At 43.9% G+C, this 15,867-nt stretch overlaps 4 protein-coding genes across 4 annotated transcripts; 3 read left to right on the plus strand and 1 right to left on the minus strand.

The window, feature by feature from the left end:
• Positions 1-6,785: 6,785 nt before the first annotated feature.
• On the minus strand, positions 6,786-7,605 carry LOC132262111 (uncharacterized). The gene is made up of 3 exons (XM_059761248.1): positions 7,452-7,605; positions 7,175-7,357; positions 6,786-7,110 (listed from the first exon to the last, which is right to left on the minus strand). The coding sequence occupies exons 1-3, from the start codon at positions 7,516-7,518 to the stop codon at positions 6,896-6,898; spliced, it is 465 nt and encodes a 154-aa protein (XP_059617231.1). The 5' UTR covers positions 7,519-7,605; the 3' UTR covers positions 6,786-6,895.
• Positions 7,606-7,838: 233 nt separating this feature from the next.
• On the plus strand, positions 7,839-9,836 carry LOC132261769 (N-acetylglucosamine-6-phosphate deacetylase). Its single transcript, XM_059760735.1, has 3 exons — positions 7,839-8,309; positions 8,373-8,866; positions 8,929-9,836. Exons 1-3 carry the CDS (start codon positions 8,117-8,119, stop codon positions 9,457-9,459), a joined length of 1,218 nt encoding a protein of 405 aa, XP_059616718.1. The 5' UTR covers positions 7,839-8,116; the 3' UTR covers positions 9,460-9,836.
• On the plus strand, positions 9,683-10,637 carry LOC132261770 (uncharacterized). The gene is made up of 3 exons (XM_059760736.1): positions 9,683-9,703; positions 9,759-10,031; positions 10,275-10,637. The coding sequence occupies exons 1-3, from the start codon at positions 9,692-9,694 to the stop codon at positions 10,599-10,601; spliced, it is 612 nt and encodes a 203-aa protein (XP_059616719.1). The 5' UTR covers positions 9,683-9,691; the 3' UTR covers positions 10,602-10,637.
• A 428-nt stretch (positions 10,638-11,065) lies between these two features.
• LOC132262407 (uncharacterized) lies at positions 11,066-15,853 on the plus strand. Its single transcript, XM_059761680.1, has 5 exons — positions 11,066-11,243; positions 11,397-11,546; positions 13,593-13,868; positions 13,933-14,686; positions 15,544-15,853. The coding sequence occupies exons 1-5, from the start codon at positions 11,066-11,068 to the stop codon at positions 15,833-15,835; spliced, it is 1,650 nt and encodes a 549-aa protein (XP_059617663.1). The 3' UTR covers positions 15,836-15,853.
• Positions 15,854-15,867: the final 14 nt, after the last annotated feature.

The following is a 15,867-nucleotide window of genomic DNA, read 5'->3' on the forward strand; positions in this document are numbered from 1 at the left end:
TTTTGGTATAATTTTGCTTATTGTTTAATTCTATCCAGATTGATTGCAGTTTTGAGTGCTGACTTTAATGATTTTAATTCTCAAAATAAAACTCCATAATTAATTTTGAAAATGTTGATGTGATTTTATTTCCGAGTTGGTTTTCATGTTGTGTATTTAAAATTTACAATAGACGCTGCAAATTTCAATAAATTAGCATTTAAACAGAAAATTGAAATCCTCTTGACAGTGATGAAATGCATTTTTTACTATAAATTCCTCGTAAACTGTGCAGCAGTGAAAGCATCATAGTATATAATGGGAAATGTGTGAATAATTGAGTAGGGAGTGATTTGAGTCTGGCGGGGTAAGTTTTTAATTGTGTTGCGAGTAATATACTTTGAGTTTATAAATGTACAGTGCAGAGTGACGAGGTGAATTTTCATGAAAATGGTAATATGTGTTTGTGAAGCGATTCAAAAGTGACTTTCTCTGCATGAAAATGATAACCACGACACAACTTAATTACATCTCCTCATCCTCCTTCACGTTCTCTCGGCGCGTTTCTCCCCAGCATTGCGGAAATTGCGAGTGCTTTCATGTTCTTGAGTATACGAAATATACACAAGCGATGTGCTTGAAAGTTGTCCCAACGATTGACAATTTCTTGGCACACAGGCGAACATTGCATGGCAATACTTAAAGATGATGGAGCGTTAATGGATGGAATCTCGGCTTTAATAGTCCAGGAATCTCAGTGGCAAATTCATCTTGATTGCGAGGGGTGAGAATGGCTTTCCACTGCTTAATTAATATGTTGTCACCTTCACAATTCATAACAATTTACTTTAATTTATGGTCCCCAAGTCGAACATTCTCGCCACATAACATCTATTTTATGATCACACACACACACCGCACTAGCCATCAGCTCTGGTGCTTTCTTGCAAGTGGATGACTCCGTTTGTGTACTTAAAGCTTAACCAGTGAATGTCCAACTGTCACTGCCACAAGCATCGGCTGAATGATATTGTAGTGTTATCCATAAATCGCCGCCACGTCTCTCCATCCACTCAGTGTTAATTGATTTATTGCCCCTGACTTTCTGCCACCCCCGAATTCAGGGCTGTAATGAGTGTTCTGTCATGCCTTAAGTACTCACAACGTCAAAATTTTCATTACATAATTCTTTTCACACAGGAGCGCATTCCTGACGAGGAGGAAATTGCGCAAAATGTCTTGGGTCAGTGCTTTTTTTTAATTAAACCACAGCCCAAAGGAGTGTTGAGCGCGCGAAAGGCTGGCCTCCCTGTCTATGGAGGGAATCTCCTCAAATTGGCCTCAAATACCCTAAACCGACGCCCAAAATGCTTTGTCATTTAAATTCACTCATCCGCAATATTTCACCCCCACAGGTCCGTCCCGGAGAGCTTAAGAATAAAAAGCTCCATTTTGCGAAAAATAAATATTCATGACATCAGGAATAGCTTGTGAATGCCGGGGAGCTTTATTAAACGTGTAGAACAACACATTTCTCATACTTTTTATTCCCCTTTCGCATCTCACTTCCTGTGTGTTTTTTTTTGCACCCAACAAAGATGAACATTCTGGCTGAAAGGAGGCCTCCATGTACCCTCACATTTCCACCCATTTGACCCTTCACGTCTCCATCATCTCCGCAATTTCACTTGAGCATAAATAACAAATTCCACCATTCGTTCTATCTTATCCTCTTTAAGGATGTATGAATACATTTTCCACCCTCAAGCTCAGGTCAGAGAGCTGCAAAATAAAACCTCCGACCTTTCACAATCGCTGCCCATCGCGGCTCATTATGTGCGCCATTCTATCACACTAATTTCTGCGAGTGTCCCGGCGTATCGATAAAAGGGCGCCGAGTACAAAAGCTCCATCGATGAAGGGGATTGTATTTCGGAACAAATTATAGCGTCTCCCCCTCTTTGAGTGGGAACAGCGCAAAGTTGTTTTTCGGTAAAAATTGTGCAAAGTGTGGGAAAATTAAAATATAATTGAAAATATACGCAGCTAATTTGGGCCCTAATTTTCTTAAAACTTTATGGGTGTGTCTGTCTAAATTAATCTCCTAGTTGGGAGAGAGAAATTAATTGAAATTGTGTGCAGCCATTAAAATTAATATGGGCAAATCTGAAAATAGAACTGAATTCATGATTGATAGGAAGCAAATTATGGATCAGTATCTACAATCAAGCCCTCTCAACTCCCACTATAGGCAAGTGGCACAAGTTAAAATAAATTATTCAGTGTACCTCGGGAATGAACATCATTATCCACTTTGTTGATTCATTTTCCTCCCACTCCCCATGATTAATTAGTAAATTTCTGAGGTTTTCCCGCAGTTCAGAAATATGATGCTTGGCAGTTCCCAGAATCACAGTCTCTCTACTAAACGATCAATCAGGGGGTCTCTTAGCCAAAAATATGGGTGTTTTCCGTTTCCTAGTTTGGAGAGAGAGTGAGAAAGAGAGAGAAGCGATGGGAAAATTGTGCTTATCTCTGGGAATGGAAGTGGAATCGCGACAAATCCCTTTTTCGCCCTCATGAGCCTTCGACATTCTTTGAACTAAACGACGTATTTTCACACATCATGGCAAGAAGGAAGAGCTCTCAAATAGCCAGAAACGATAAATTTTCTGCTTTATTTGGTAAGCCCAACGCTAGATATTATAGACGAGGATGAAAGTTTGGGTCCTCCGCTGATGCTGACTGCGTATGAAAGTGTGTAGGAGTTTTGTGAATAAATTCAGGTCGTATCGATCAGGCCCAGCTCCTCTGCAGTCTCAAGTGTGAAAGAGCGAAAGGAGACGGCAAAAATATACACATATTCCCCATGTTACACAATTGAAAATACTTTTCACCATTAATTCTCCAATATTGTACCGCATGTATGTTTTCTGCTGAGAGGATTCGTATGTTAACCACATTAAGCCGTGGCTTGTGTGGTTTTGCCTGTGTGAAAATGTAGAGCGGAAGTTGGCTATGGAAGGATTCACTATTCCATGCCATTCAAAATCCGTGGCGTTTTGATTCTGCATGTGAATAGCGATCCGGAAGCCGGATATTGGACCAAAAAGGTCTCCCCGAGCATTCCCAAAGCGAGGCGCCCATTTTCGGAATGAATTTCAGCAAAATTTTCATATCTTCACCCACATTAAAGGCAGAATATTGCAACCGCACATTTTATTTCGCAGAGAAAATGGCTCACTGGCGTAAGGGAGGGCACACGGCTACGCCACTGCTATCGTATCACATTAGAAAGATTCGATGGTTGAATATTTTGGAACTACGTTTGCGATTCTTATCCTCAGAAAAACTGGAATATTGCCAATTAAATTAGACCAGCCAGAGCAAAATACATCAATAAATTCAATTTTATCGACATCCACAGCATAAACCACCGTGAAGGCAATTGACAAACACTACTTGACACACAACACAAAATTCCATAAATATGCAAAAAAGTCGCTCCTGGAGGTTGTTGACTGCACGTGTGACAACATTCGCATCAGCGATGAATTGATGTGTGCCTAAAGGAAATTTCCCAGCGAAAATTGCTTTCGGGTGGTGTAGTTTAAATTTTTAATACCCATGCGAACGTGGCGGGGGCACGTGAGGTACATCCAATAAATTGCTTGTGACTCAAGATGTCACATAGTGATTTGCAGCGGAAAGAGAAATTCACGAATTGGAAAATGTTGATCGCTATTTGCGCAGCATTTCATGCTTCTTGTGGATATGTATAAAGAGCCTCGAAACTTGACAATTTTGCTGGGCCTTCGGGAGACATGCCATTTTCTGCGTAATTGAGCTTTAAAATATCCCATAAAGCTCGTATATATCATTGAATATTATTTCCGATATGCGTGGCCATTCAATTTGCTTTTGCTATGGCGGTGTAATTAATATAGAGCTTTTATCTCAGTTATCAGCAGGTGTACAATGTGCACAATAATTCGGAAATATTTAATTACTATTTTGCGCATATGATTAACACTGAATATGGCATTATTTGAAAAATTCAATTAATAAATGAGGATTGGTAAAAATTAGCCGGAAAGAGCCATCAATCATTGTGATATGTTGAGGGCAATTACATCCCTTCACAGATCCTATCATTTCCAGGGTAGATTAGGGGGTAATAAATACTCCTGTGATTTGTATTAAATTTCTCCGTATACTTTTTCATTTAATGACTTAATTGTTTCGACGTTGCTCTCGGATTGAACACATTATGGAGTGTATCTAAAATGAAATCAGCTATCAAGCATGGAAAATCCTCGATGGCAAGTGGTTGTTAGAGAAACACCATTGCTGAGATTACGGCGCACAAAGGAGTGCAAAGAATGCAGTACAAAACACTTGTGGTCTCCACAGAAAGCAAGGGGATTAAAAGAGCCATCGCGTGTACAATGTTTCTGCAATTCTGCGCTTGATAGAGCACGAAGGGACTTTCCAGTAAAGCAGCTTATAAATTGAGAAGCGTAATGATGTGTAGTTTGATTTTCCAGGCTATTTTGGTCACCGAAGCCTGGAGGAGACGCTTTCATCTCTGCGAAATCTGCGTGCCTGAAGCCCCACCGTTGGGTGGATAATTATAGAGACATATTATGTTCGCATGAGATTGCAAAGCTTTGCTTATCATTCAACCATTAGTAGGGGTGGTTGGAGGTCAATGCGTGCCATTGTGATAGGGTGAGTCCGCATTGTACGCTGCGAGCGTTTTATATTTAAACTTTGAACAAAAATCTTGGTCATTCAATCAATATTGCCGGAGGTAAGCCGGGAGTTTTCCAGTATTCAACACACGTTGGGCCCTTTATGTTACCAGGAATATGAAAAAGCTCTCTCTAAAGCCGAAGAAAGAGGTGCTAAGGTCTCGATGGTTATAAAAGGGTGTACGAATAAAGGAATTTATTCTTTTCATAAATTGAACAACACTTAATTTTTTTTCAATATAATTTGGTTTCACTAGTGCTTCTTTTCCTCCCTTTCAGAAGAAGAAATTAAGAGCTTGACAATGTCTTGTCCGACCGAAGGGGGTAAAAGGAGTTTTCTGATGCTTTTTAATTAATAATTGAATATATCAAATGTAAAAATGACGTCAATTTAAATTCTCCACGTTTCGTTCAGGCGAGAAACTTCCCCGAAATTAATGGTTTTGGCAAACAATTTGGGATTAACGGCTCTCCAGAAAATGCTTCTACTTTTGGCATATCATTGGCTGGATTGCCTCATGCTTTCGAGGACATGTTGCGCAGCCTTTGGTCAATTTTCTTGGGTTGGCGAAGGGGCGGCGGAGTGATTAATTGTATGTGGCTGTTGAGTATTGCTACACATAGCCAAGCATTCAAGCCATCGTACAAATCGAAGGCAATAATCGGTCTTTTTGGGTCTCAATCACGTCCACTGTGCGTCAAATGAGCTTGAAATTATTGCTGCCTCACAAAGGCAGCGCCCCACAGCGAGGGTGACAGAGTTTGAGAGGGATGAAATAATAATTCATTCATCTCAATTTTATCCGCTTCTCCCCCTTCTAGCGACTCTTTGCCAACTTTCCCGATGAAAAGCTCAAGAAATATGGAACAAGGACTCCCTTCGGGATAAAATATTAGCTCTCCTAATGATTTTTTTCGCACTGTGGACGTGTGAAGGAAATAATCTATGATGGATTATTCATGATTTTTTGTCCACTTTCAGCTCTCTTCAGCCGACAGGAGTGACGATATCGCCTGGAAAAATATGCGAAACTATCAGTTATATTGTCAGGTGGTGTGATGGCATGAAGACTAGTGTGGAAAGGGGGCGAAAGTGTGGCTGAGAGGCACATTTGTCCGGACAATTCCTCATCTCAATGACTCTCAGCGGAACAATGATCAGCATATGGCACAAAACAGACACATTTTCTCAATTCCCTCAGCGCCCGACGGGCATTCGTGGTGTGCACGGAAAAAGTCTTCCCCTTGTGGACCATTTAGTTAGCCAAAGTGGTCTCTATCATATGAGTCTTCGCCCTGACAAAGGCATCTGTCGCTGGAACAAATCAACAGCTCGTGCCAATCCTTGAACTCGGCAAACATAAAGCTGACCCGCAAGACTCGCAAGTTCTACAAGGAGAAGTAAAGAAAATCTCGCAGGTGGTGCACAAAAGCGCAGAATCCACGTTGAAAGAGAGGAGAAAAGCTCCTCTGAAAGCTCCAGTGTGTAGTTGAGAAACAAACCAGTTGAATCTCAGCAATTTAGTCCAGTCAAATACTTTTGTTCTCCATCTCATTCAGAGAATCATGACCGAGATTTCTGAGGTCAGCGAGGAAGAAGTCCTGCAAGTCCTCGAGGAGGAATTTCAGACGTACTTCCAGATCGCATTTGCCTTCTTCAGAAAATTACGCACTCCGATGGACAGGAAGATTTGCAAAAAGTACCTGGACAAGTGCCTCTCTCTGGACCGTGAAGATCGGCTCATTAAACTAAATCGCAACCTTTTTCTGAAGAATTTCCTCGAAGTGATGTCAGAATCTCGGACTTTTGAAGAGGAAAACCCTTCTGGAAGTATTGATGCCGTTCAGATTCAAGTTCCTCATCACATTCAGCAATGGAGTGAAGACAGAAGAACTTTCCTAGCTATTAAGGAGATTCCGGATAAAGGGATTCTTGTTTACATGGCAAATTCATCGGAAAAAGATCCATCGTGGGGAAAATTTGATCTCTCTGCGGCAAATTTGAGTGAATTGAGCAGCAAAATCACATATACAAGTTAATTACACTTTAATACTCTAAGTGAAATACAAAATCCTAATAATCTAGCTTCGTACTTACGGACGGAATATCCTAGAGGGAATGGACGGATTCTTTTCGAATTTTCGTGAACTTCTCAGGGCGCTTAGAACAGTAATCTGAAGGAGAGGATGCTGAGAAACACTGGAATGAGCCCTTTGGAAATGCTGAGACTCGGTGATTTGTTGCAGGCGTCTTCGGAGCAATAGCACTCCTCCCAGTAAACGCCGTTCTCATACACGCCCCAGTTGCAGACGCCCGTGACGCCTGTGTCGGCCACAGACGCGCACCTCCGGATCACCTGTCGCCACCTGCCATCCCCTGAAATCAAATAGATACTCATTAGCAAATCCCGGACAGACCTGAGTGCCTCCCGGACACTCACAGATGAATCCACGCGGTCCTTGCTGAACGATCTTCGTGCAGAAAGATCCCGGCATGTGTGACTCATCGCTGTTGCACTCGATGGCAATGTGCTGGGTTTTGTTGAACCACTTGTAGGCTCCACAGCTGTCCACGCCCTTCTTGTCAGTCTGCGAGGAGCACTGGTAGCATCTGATCGCCGAAGCTGCAAGGAATCCAAAGAGAGTTCATCAATGGGCCACTCCCAAAAACCCAAACATTGGCTTTTCTCGGCCAACTCGCCATTTGGCGGAACTTACTGAGTGTCGCGGCCAAGAAGACCACAAGGATGCTTCCCAGGATGAGATTCTGCTGCACGGAAGGCATCGTGGACGGTGAAAAAGGGATTAAAAGGTGGTTTCCAAAACAACGCAGCGCGAATTACAAACTTTCCTCTGACATTGGATGACAGGTCAGAAGTGTGAGTCGCAAATAAACCTGTTGCCGAACACATTTCACAAATAAAAGAATTAATTGATCTACATTAATTACACCAATTGAACTGCAAGTTCAGTGTTTCTGCTTTTTCCTGTGTTAATATTAGTTTTCTGCAACAGATTGAATTTTTGTGTGAATAAATTACACGGCGTAATAAATGAAAGCTGCCATGGGTTCAGCCGTTCCACAAAACATCGGCTCACACTCGTTGTCGTGTGGAACTGTGTGGAAACGTCGTGTCCGTTTGTGGTTTTCGCAATAATTGGGCCTCCTCTTTATGTTTAACCCAAGAATTCCCTTATCAGCGGCTTATCATGTGTCTATGGCACAAATATTGAGAGCACATAATCCAATCTAGTGATGTGACGCTCATTGAACTACTTTAATAGTCGCTTTTGGCTGCATTTATAGTGAGAAAGTCTCTATGTTTGCTTCCGGACGAGAGGAGGAATCTGTGATATTTCGGTGATTCTTGGTGTGATAAGACATGAAATTAATACAGTTTCGCAATTGCCGCCTCATCCGCAATCATTCCATCGTGAAGGATGACTTGTGGGTGCGCGGAGGGAAGATAATCGATCCCTTGGCGATTTTCTTCGACGAGGAGCAACAGAGCGACGTCCAGGTCGACTGCCAAGGAGCTCTAATTGCTCCTGGGTTCATTGACCTGCAGATAAATGGTGAGCTGGAGCTCTGGGTGGATTGTTTGGCGGATTTCTGATTGTCTTTCCCTCATCGGACAGGTGGTTATGGAGTGGATTTTTCCTACGATGTCGAGACTGTCGAGGAAGGCGTTTCTAAGGTTGCCAAAGGACTTCTTTCTCACGGTGTCACATCCTTCTGCCCAACTCTGGTCACTTCTCCCAAAGATACGTATTCGCAAGTTATGCCCAAGATTGGACGAACTGCCGGCGGCGCGGAAGGAGCTACAATCCTGGGAATTCATCTGGAAGGGCCCTTTATAAACCCCAGCAAGAAAGGCGCCCATCCTGAGGGCTGCATAAGGGATTTCAGCAATGGATTTGACTCTCTCCTTGAGATTTACGGCCAACTGGACAACGTGTCAATAGTCACGCTGGCTTCGGAGAAGGAGAACGCCAAGGAAGTGATCCAGGAGCTCTGTCGACGGGGAATAACTGTGTCTCTGGGACACACAATGGCTAACTTGAAGGAGGGAGAAATAGCCTGCAATCACGGAGCGACTCTCATCACTCATCTCTTCAATGCAATGCTGCCCGTAAGTTTCTTGCTTTCTCTTCTGGTCAATTGATTTCATTTCATACTCTATTTGTCTTCCAGTTTCATCACAGAGATCCGGGAATTGTTGGTCTCTTGGCATCCAATGCCATTCCTCCGGAGAAAACCATCTACTTCGGGATCATTTCAGATGGGATTCACACTCATCCGGCGGCACTTAGAATCGCCCACAGAGTCCATCCCGAGGGTTTGATTCTCGTGACGGACGCAGTTTCGGCGATGGGTCTCGCCGAGGGAACACATCACATTGGCCAGATGACTGTGGACGTCTCTGGTGGCAGAGCTTACGTGGCCGGAACGAAGACTCTCTGCGGAAGCATTGCGCCCATGGATGAGTGCGTGAGGATTTTTCTGAAATCCGCACAATGTGGAGTGGTTTTCGCTCTGGAAGCGGCTTCGCTGACGCCAGCCAAGTGTCTGGGAATCGCGGAAAGCAAGGGTACACTGAACTTCGGTGCTGATGCGGATCTGGTGCTACTCAACGATGACCTGGAAGTGTGTTCCACCTGGATTGCTGGAAATTGCGTGTTCCGCAATCCGGAAAAGAGAGACTTTGTCGTCATCGAGTCTTGACTTTCAATACAGTTGATTATTTTTAGCACTTGGCATTCTTTGAGTCCTTTTGTCCTGAGGTTGTGTGTTTTGTTGCTTAATTAGAGGATGTTTTCGCTGAAACCCAATCCTCGTGCATGAAGATGATGGACAGTCACCATGACAGCCATTCATGAAAATATCCATAAGTGGGATGCAGTTTCAGGTGTATAAAAGGACTGGCCAGCTCCGCTAGCACGGCAGTTCTATCAACATGGGATCACTGGTAAGCACGCTGTGCGGAGATAATTCTGCTGGTTAGCGCTGGACAATACTTTCAGCTTCTCGCCACTCTCGCTGTTGCTGTTGTCGCGGGTAGTGCTCTCAACTCACCCATTCATGGAAGTGCTGAGGATTCGTTTGACTATCCGGCAGTTAGGCCACCGCCAGGACTCCAGTGCGACGCCTCGGATTCCGCCTGCATCGCAGCCTTGCTCGAACAGGTGCCAGAGAAGAAGTCCTCCAGAGACGACAAGTTCAATTTCCTATCGCTCATCACAGGCAAGGATGTCGCCGGGAAGGAGATGGAGAAACGCAAAGACTACACAGAGACTGTAAGTGAAGATTTGCTCTTAACTCCTCACTATCTCATTAGCTGTGATTGGCACTATTGCTTAGATAACAAATGGATTTATACATATAGTGAAGGAGACGATAATGGCAGAAGAAAAGTGTTTTATTAGTAAGTGTGACTTTTGCGAGATTATCACGTGGTAGGCGAAATTTACAATCTCGCTCACTCCTGATCGCCCAAGTGCAATTTCATCCGCTTAATCCGCTCGTGGACTCTCTTACAGGAATTCAAATCCCACTATCTGCCTTCGTGCGCTTGCCAGACCAAATACGACGTAATTGACATGGGCTTCAACAGCTTCCCGCGGTATCTCATGAATGCAGTGTGCCTGAATCGCGAGGACAGCTCCCGGAAGTGCTGGCGCGGTTCGCGCTGCAAAGAGGTGCCCTTCAAGGTGCACATCCTCACGCACCGCACCAACCAGAACACCCTCAGCGATGAGCGCTTCGACGATGACGCAGCCACTTCTTCCCTGCTTCCGGAATCTCTGCGCTCGTTGTGGCGCGTGAGGATCTACTGGATAGCGGCCACGTGCCAATGTGCACAGTAAATGAAATCCTGACTCAATACACGATTCCATAAGATCACAGCACACAAATCTTTTACTATAAATGTCTGCAAAATCTGGAGCCTGTCCTGGTGCGCTAAGTCATTCCGGTGTCTCTTGCGCCTTTGCAGTGGTTCTCACCTGAGACGCGCACCTGGTCAACACCGAGGCCAAGGTGACTCAGAGATGAATGACCCACTTTCTGGGATGCGGCATCATTCCGGATGATCGCTGTGATCAGTAGTTTGTTGTCGCTCGAGCTAGTCAGATCGCGCGCTTCATTTGCAACAGTGCTTCCGCTTTCACCGCCGAAACTCTTCAGGTGGGCGATTAGCACCGTGATTAGTCAATTTGCACTCAGCGTGACACGATAAGATATGTGCGACGTCCGCTTATAGCTCGGAGTCCCTTTGCCATTTACTGAGTCTCGTGTTAAGTGAACCAGAACTAGTCAGCAGCGGGAGAGAATGTCTGGATGGAGGGTTTTCGGTGTGTTGTTATGCCTCTCGGTCACCTGTGGAGGAGCGCCGCCCAATTTGATGGACATCGATATTTGGGGCGACTCGCCGAGCAATAGTGTTCAGAGTGAGGCGAACGCGAGAATCTCGAGCAATGCGACAAAGTCAGCCAGTCGCTCGTCGAAAGGTGAGACACACTTCCGACCGCATAATCTCTTGTGCGGTCGCGTAACACAGCCTCGGGCTGTTAAGTAATGATCGCGCCACAATTGCCGCGAAGAGATTTCAAATTAAAAGGGATTTTAGTGGTTCTGCTGACTTTTCACTTTCGCCATCCCAGTGTTGGGCTTCTTTGCTGCTCCGGTGAGCGAAGAGTGCCTCTCGAGTGACGGTCGACGGTCTGGAATCTGCCTCAATGTCTACGAATGCCGCCTGCAAGGTGGGACGTCCAACGGCGATTGTGCCCTGGGCTTCGGTGTCTGCTGCGTCTGTAAGTTGACCACTCTCTTTTTTATCCGCTGATCCCAAAACTCTCGCCCAAATCGCGCTGACTTTCATCGCTGTTCTTCTCTCGAAAGTTTTTTCGCCACTCACAATTTTATTCCCAAACGCTTCTTCAGCATCTTTTGAAATGCGCGCATCGCAATAAAAATGAGATTCTCCCAATGAAATTGCTCTAACTTTTTCTTTCATCCACAAGAACTGCTGGTGTGTTTGGGTGAATTGCATCTTTTTTGCACATGGGTTTTCTTATCATTCACGAAGTGGACATTATACTGTTCATCCATGGCAAAACTTTGTTACCTCTTTTCGCTCTACCATGATTAACTTTGTGTTGTTTATGTAAACAGTAAAAAGTTCCTCCCAAACCATCTCTTCTGATGCACAGCAACTCTTTCGGCAACAACTTTTAACACTTCACACTTCAATGAGCTCATAAAATTAACAAGCAAATCATCTGACGTGGAAGAAGCTCAAATTTTCCTAACTATGTGATTAAGTTATACTGCAGAAATTTGTCATCTTGATCTTATGCGTTGTGTTCTTATTGAAAAGTCGAGCAAACTTCCTATGACAATCATTGTACGCGATGACTTGTGTGCTTTCCTTACTTCTAAAACTCATCATCTTAACAGTCTTGCCAGCCAAATGAACGAACATCTCACGGCAATATTGGCAACATGTGCACTTGTCTAATTGCTTTTCTTATGCACACACATCATTACTATTTTGGCGACAGATCATTTTCACCGTAAAAGCATATTTCAGTGGATAAAATCTAACATGAAAAATGGATGATGACAGAAAAGTGAATTTTCGATATTAATTTTCAATTTTTAATGACATACGGCCAGTGGAAGCTAAATTAAACATTTTGCATGGCAATTCTTTGCAGATAATGCGCTACAATTTTATATTTGATGTTTTTCGGATTAAAATGGCGAAAAATATCCATAAATTCATCTGCACTGCCATAATGCACGTATGCTTTTAAGTAAATGATTAATATATGACGCATTCAATTTTGTGCAAACAATTAAATGTGAATTAAAATTCAGGTGGCCTTTTGCACAACTTAAATTTACATTCACATTTATTCACTATACATATTTTGAGCATAAAGTTTGCACTTATCTGCAGTTCTTGCAATGTGTTTGAAGAGAGAGTGACATATTGATCTTCTCTAGTGATTTGGGTTAATTACTTGCTCATTGGCGAGTACGATTGTGGTTATTAAGCACGCCGGATGAGACTTCTTGAAGCTCATCACGATTTTAATTGTGACTTTAAAGTTTTTCCATAGAAGCGCGTCGTATTTCTCAAGTGAAGGGAATTATGAGAACTTTTTCTCGTATTCTCTTTGCATCCAATAGCATAGTTTTGAACGAGAAAGGGAATGAATTCAACTTTTGCGCACTTCTTGTTGCACACCACAATTTTCCATTTGATGAAAAAGTGAAGAATCTCATCTTATACATTTCATATTATTTGCACACTCACAGCGGATGCGAGAATGACAGTGAAAGAGGAACAATGTGACAAGGAACTTGCTCTTATAAGATGGCATGACTATAATTATTTGACGGATTTTCTTTGATAATTTTTCCGTCTATTCATGAAACACTAAAAGCCAAGTTGTCTTATATAAACATTCTTTTGTGACAAAAGATCTTGAACACAATTTGAACACTTAAACTAAAGTTTATAGCGACTTGTGAACTTTTCTTTCTCATTCTGTGGAAAGTGATGGTGTTTGAATGACAAAAATGAATGAATTTATATAGATAAAATAGTATTTGAATGTGAATTTAAAGAGTGAAAAATCTTTATCGAATAGAATTCTACGCTTTAGTGTTCAAGCCCGGAAAAGGGAGAGATTGTGCGTGCACAAACTTTAATCCCTGTGTCGTCTTCCTCCAATCTTGCTCCATAAAACTTCCTGACAAAAGCTTATTCTCGCCATCATTCTGCTCTTCCCACTCATGTGAAAAGTTACTCAAATAACATGGCCTAAATTTCTTCTTTGAATACGCAGTTATCGCCACTTGCGATCAGGAAGTCTCCAACAATATCACCTACATAGTTTCGCCGAGTTTCCCGGGCGTTATGTCGCGCGACGTGAAGAGTTGCAGACTCAAGATAAAGATGATTGACGAGGACATCAGTCAGCTCAGATTTGACTTCATCCACTTTCAGCTGGGGCAGCCTAATCGCTGGACGGGCATCTGCGAGGGCGATCTCTTCAGTGTCATATCGGGCGTCTCGGCGCACACTGACTTCAAGATCTGCGGTCAGAACAGTGGACAGCACAGTGAGTCTTCAGTGTGTATTCGTGAAATTGCCTAAGTTTTCACAACGTAAGCTTCTCCTTCCAGTCTACTACGATCTTGAGTCACTCGCGAGACCGCCAGGACGCCAAATGTCGGAGACAGACGTGGTGTCCCGGACGGTTGAAGTCCTCATGAACTTCACCGAGTCTGCATTCCTGCCGCGCCTCTGGGAGATCCGCGTGGCTCAAATTCCCTTCAGCCAGAGAGCGCCAGCGGGATGTCTGCAATACTTCACAGGCAGCGAGGGTCTCATCCAGACCTTCAACTATGCCGAGAACGGGAGACATCTGGCAAATCAGAACTATCGCGCATGCATTCGACAGGAGACTGGGATGTGCTCCATTGCTTACGAGCCGTGCAATCCCTTCTCCTTCCGCATAGGGCAGCGACAGCAGATGTACGGGTATGGAGGGTATCCCGGGTATGGCTATCCCGGTGCTGGAGCAGGAGCAGGAGGAGTTCCCGGAGCATTTGGGGGTGGAGGAGCTGGCGCTGGGTCGGCTGGAGTCCCAGCGGGCACAGTGAACAGCGCTCCACCAGGCAGTGGAGGTCCCTTATCGGATTCAGTGGTGACAGATGGTGCGACAAATGCGGGAGCGTCAGATTCTGCGGCCGAGGGAGCAGGAGATGGCCTTCCGGATGCTGATCCCGCAGCGCCACCGGAAGCCGTGGCTGATGATGTGTCTGATGGCGGGGCAAATGACGAAGTGGATAATGTGGCTGATGATGCGGCTGACGAGGCGGAAGGATCCGGAGGTGGAGGCTTTTTCAGCACCCTCACATCTTTCTTCTCCTTCAGGTAAATTGTCACAGCATATTTCCTAATCTATTCTACTACCAACTCTTAAGGCCTCAATTTCCGCCACATTTTCACCGTCTTCAGTAGTACAGCATTCCTTCTTGCTCTCTTTTCGCCCGGATAATTCGTCAAAGTGTTTGAGAGAGGCAAAAATCCATGTGAATTACTTCAACTATTCTCGCTTTAGAACCTCGTTACATGGATGGGATTCTGAAGAGGATTTTGTTTTTTCCTCCAATTGAATCTTCCCGTTGACGATAGCTTTTTGCCTCGCTGCTTTACACACATTTCATCTGCACTCTGAACCATGTGAAAGCTTCATGGCAAAATGTGTTTTCTTGGATATAAATTGTACAAGGGAATGACTTCAGTAGGTATACAGAGAGTCGTCAAAGAGATGTGTGCGGTGTTTGTGTTGTCTTGTTAGTGGAATACATTCGCTGAGCTTTGCCATGTGAAAGCTTCACATCTGTGCAGAGATAGAGCCTCGGATTTTTGGGAGATGTAACTAAAAATCATCTTGTCTGCAGCGCTTTCTGGAAAAGGACTCTTTTTTTTTACATGGAAACGCATTAAAGAGATATTTTTATGTTTAATTTCCATTATTTGAAACAGAAATTATACATTTATCGCAATTGACTTACTTGAATGCCCCTATCATGTTAGAATATCTTATTTTATCGTTGCGGTACGAGGATATTGCCAAAGTCCATGCTTCGTCCTTGAGTATAAATTGTGTTGTGGCGGCTGATCAATTTATTTATCCATTCAGCACACAGATTGCGATTAGATTGCAGGAAGATTAATTTAATCAATTTACCATAATACCAACTTCCTTCCTGGCAATCAATCTTCAGAAATTGGAGGAGCATTGGGGACCGCGAGGGACGCCAATTCTTCCCGTTCTGCTCGGATCGAATGACGCTGCCGTGCATTGTGGAGGACTTCATTGGGGCCAGCGACGTCTCCATGTGCCGACCAGTGCACTGTGGCAGCAGCCTGTGTCCGCCGGGACAGACGCCCTGTCGCATCGAGACGTCAGTAACACCGTTCGGGATTGGGTTTCACTTTGGTGACGGCAACAACAAGGGGAGTCCGGAGGAGAACATTGGCGCCTGCCTCAGATGGACACAAATGCCATGCTTGTGAGTTGACGAGCGATAAATCACGGGTTTCTTAAC

This window comes from Phlebotomus argentipes, unplaced genomic scaffold, assembly GCF_947086385.1.
Source record: "Phlebotomus argentipes unplaced genomic scaffold, Phlebotomus argentipes genome assembly contig_15, whole genome shotgun sequence".
NCBI lineage: Eukaryota > Metazoa > Arthropoda > Insecta > Diptera > Psychodidae > Phlebotomus > Phlebotomus argentipes.

What these genes read in the sequence shown, in the direction of transcription:
- LOC132261769 (XM_059760735.1), top strand. Translation starts at nt 8,117, where the DNA reads ATGAAATTAATACAGTTTCGCAATTGCCGCCTCATCCGCAATCATTCC. An exon ending in CATTGACCTGCAGATAAATG is followed by an intron (nt 8,310 to 8,372) that starts GTGAGCTGGAGC and finishes CTCATCGGACAG; the next exon opens with GTGGTTATGGAGTGGATTTT. An exon ending in TCTTCAATGCAATGCTGCCC is followed by an intron (nt 8,867 to 8,928) that starts GTAAGTTTCTTG and finishes TTTGTCTTCCAG; the next exon opens with TTTCATCACAGAGATCCGGG.
- LOC132262111 (XM_059761248.1), bottom strand. Translation starts at nt 7,518, where the DNA reads ATGCCTTCCGTGCAGCAGAATCTCATCCTGGGAAGCATCCTTGTGGTC. An exon ending in CTTCTTGGCCGCGACACTCA is followed by an intron (nt 7,358 to 7,451) that starts GTAAGTTCCGCC and finishes GATTCCTTGCAG; the next exon opens with CTTCGGCGATCAGATGCTAC. An exon ending in AGGACCGCGTGGATTCATCT is followed by an intron (nt 7,111 to 7,174) that starts GTGAGTGTCCGG and finishes ATTTGATTTCAG; the next exon opens with GGGATGGCAGGTGGCGACAG.
- LOC132262407 (XM_059761680.1), top strand. Translation starts at nt 11,066, where the DNA reads ATGTCTGGATGGAGGGTTTTCGGTGTGTTGTTATGCCTCTCGGTCACC. An exon ending in AGCCAGTCGCTCGTCGAAAG is followed by an intron (nt 11,244 to 11,396) that starts GTGAGACACACT and finishes TCGCCATCCCAG; the next exon opens with TGTTGGGCTTCTTTGCTGCT. An exon ending in CTTCGGTGTCTGCTGCGTCT is followed by an intron (nt 11,547 to 13,592) that starts GTAAGTTGACCA and finishes TTGAATACGCAG; the next exon opens with TTATCGCCACTTGCGATCAG.
- LOC132261770 (XM_059760736.1), top strand. An exon ending in GCAAAGACTACACAGAGACT is followed by an intron (nt 10,032 to 10,274) that starts GTAAGTGAAGAT and finishes ACTCTCTTACAG; the next exon opens with GAATTCAAATCCCACTATCT.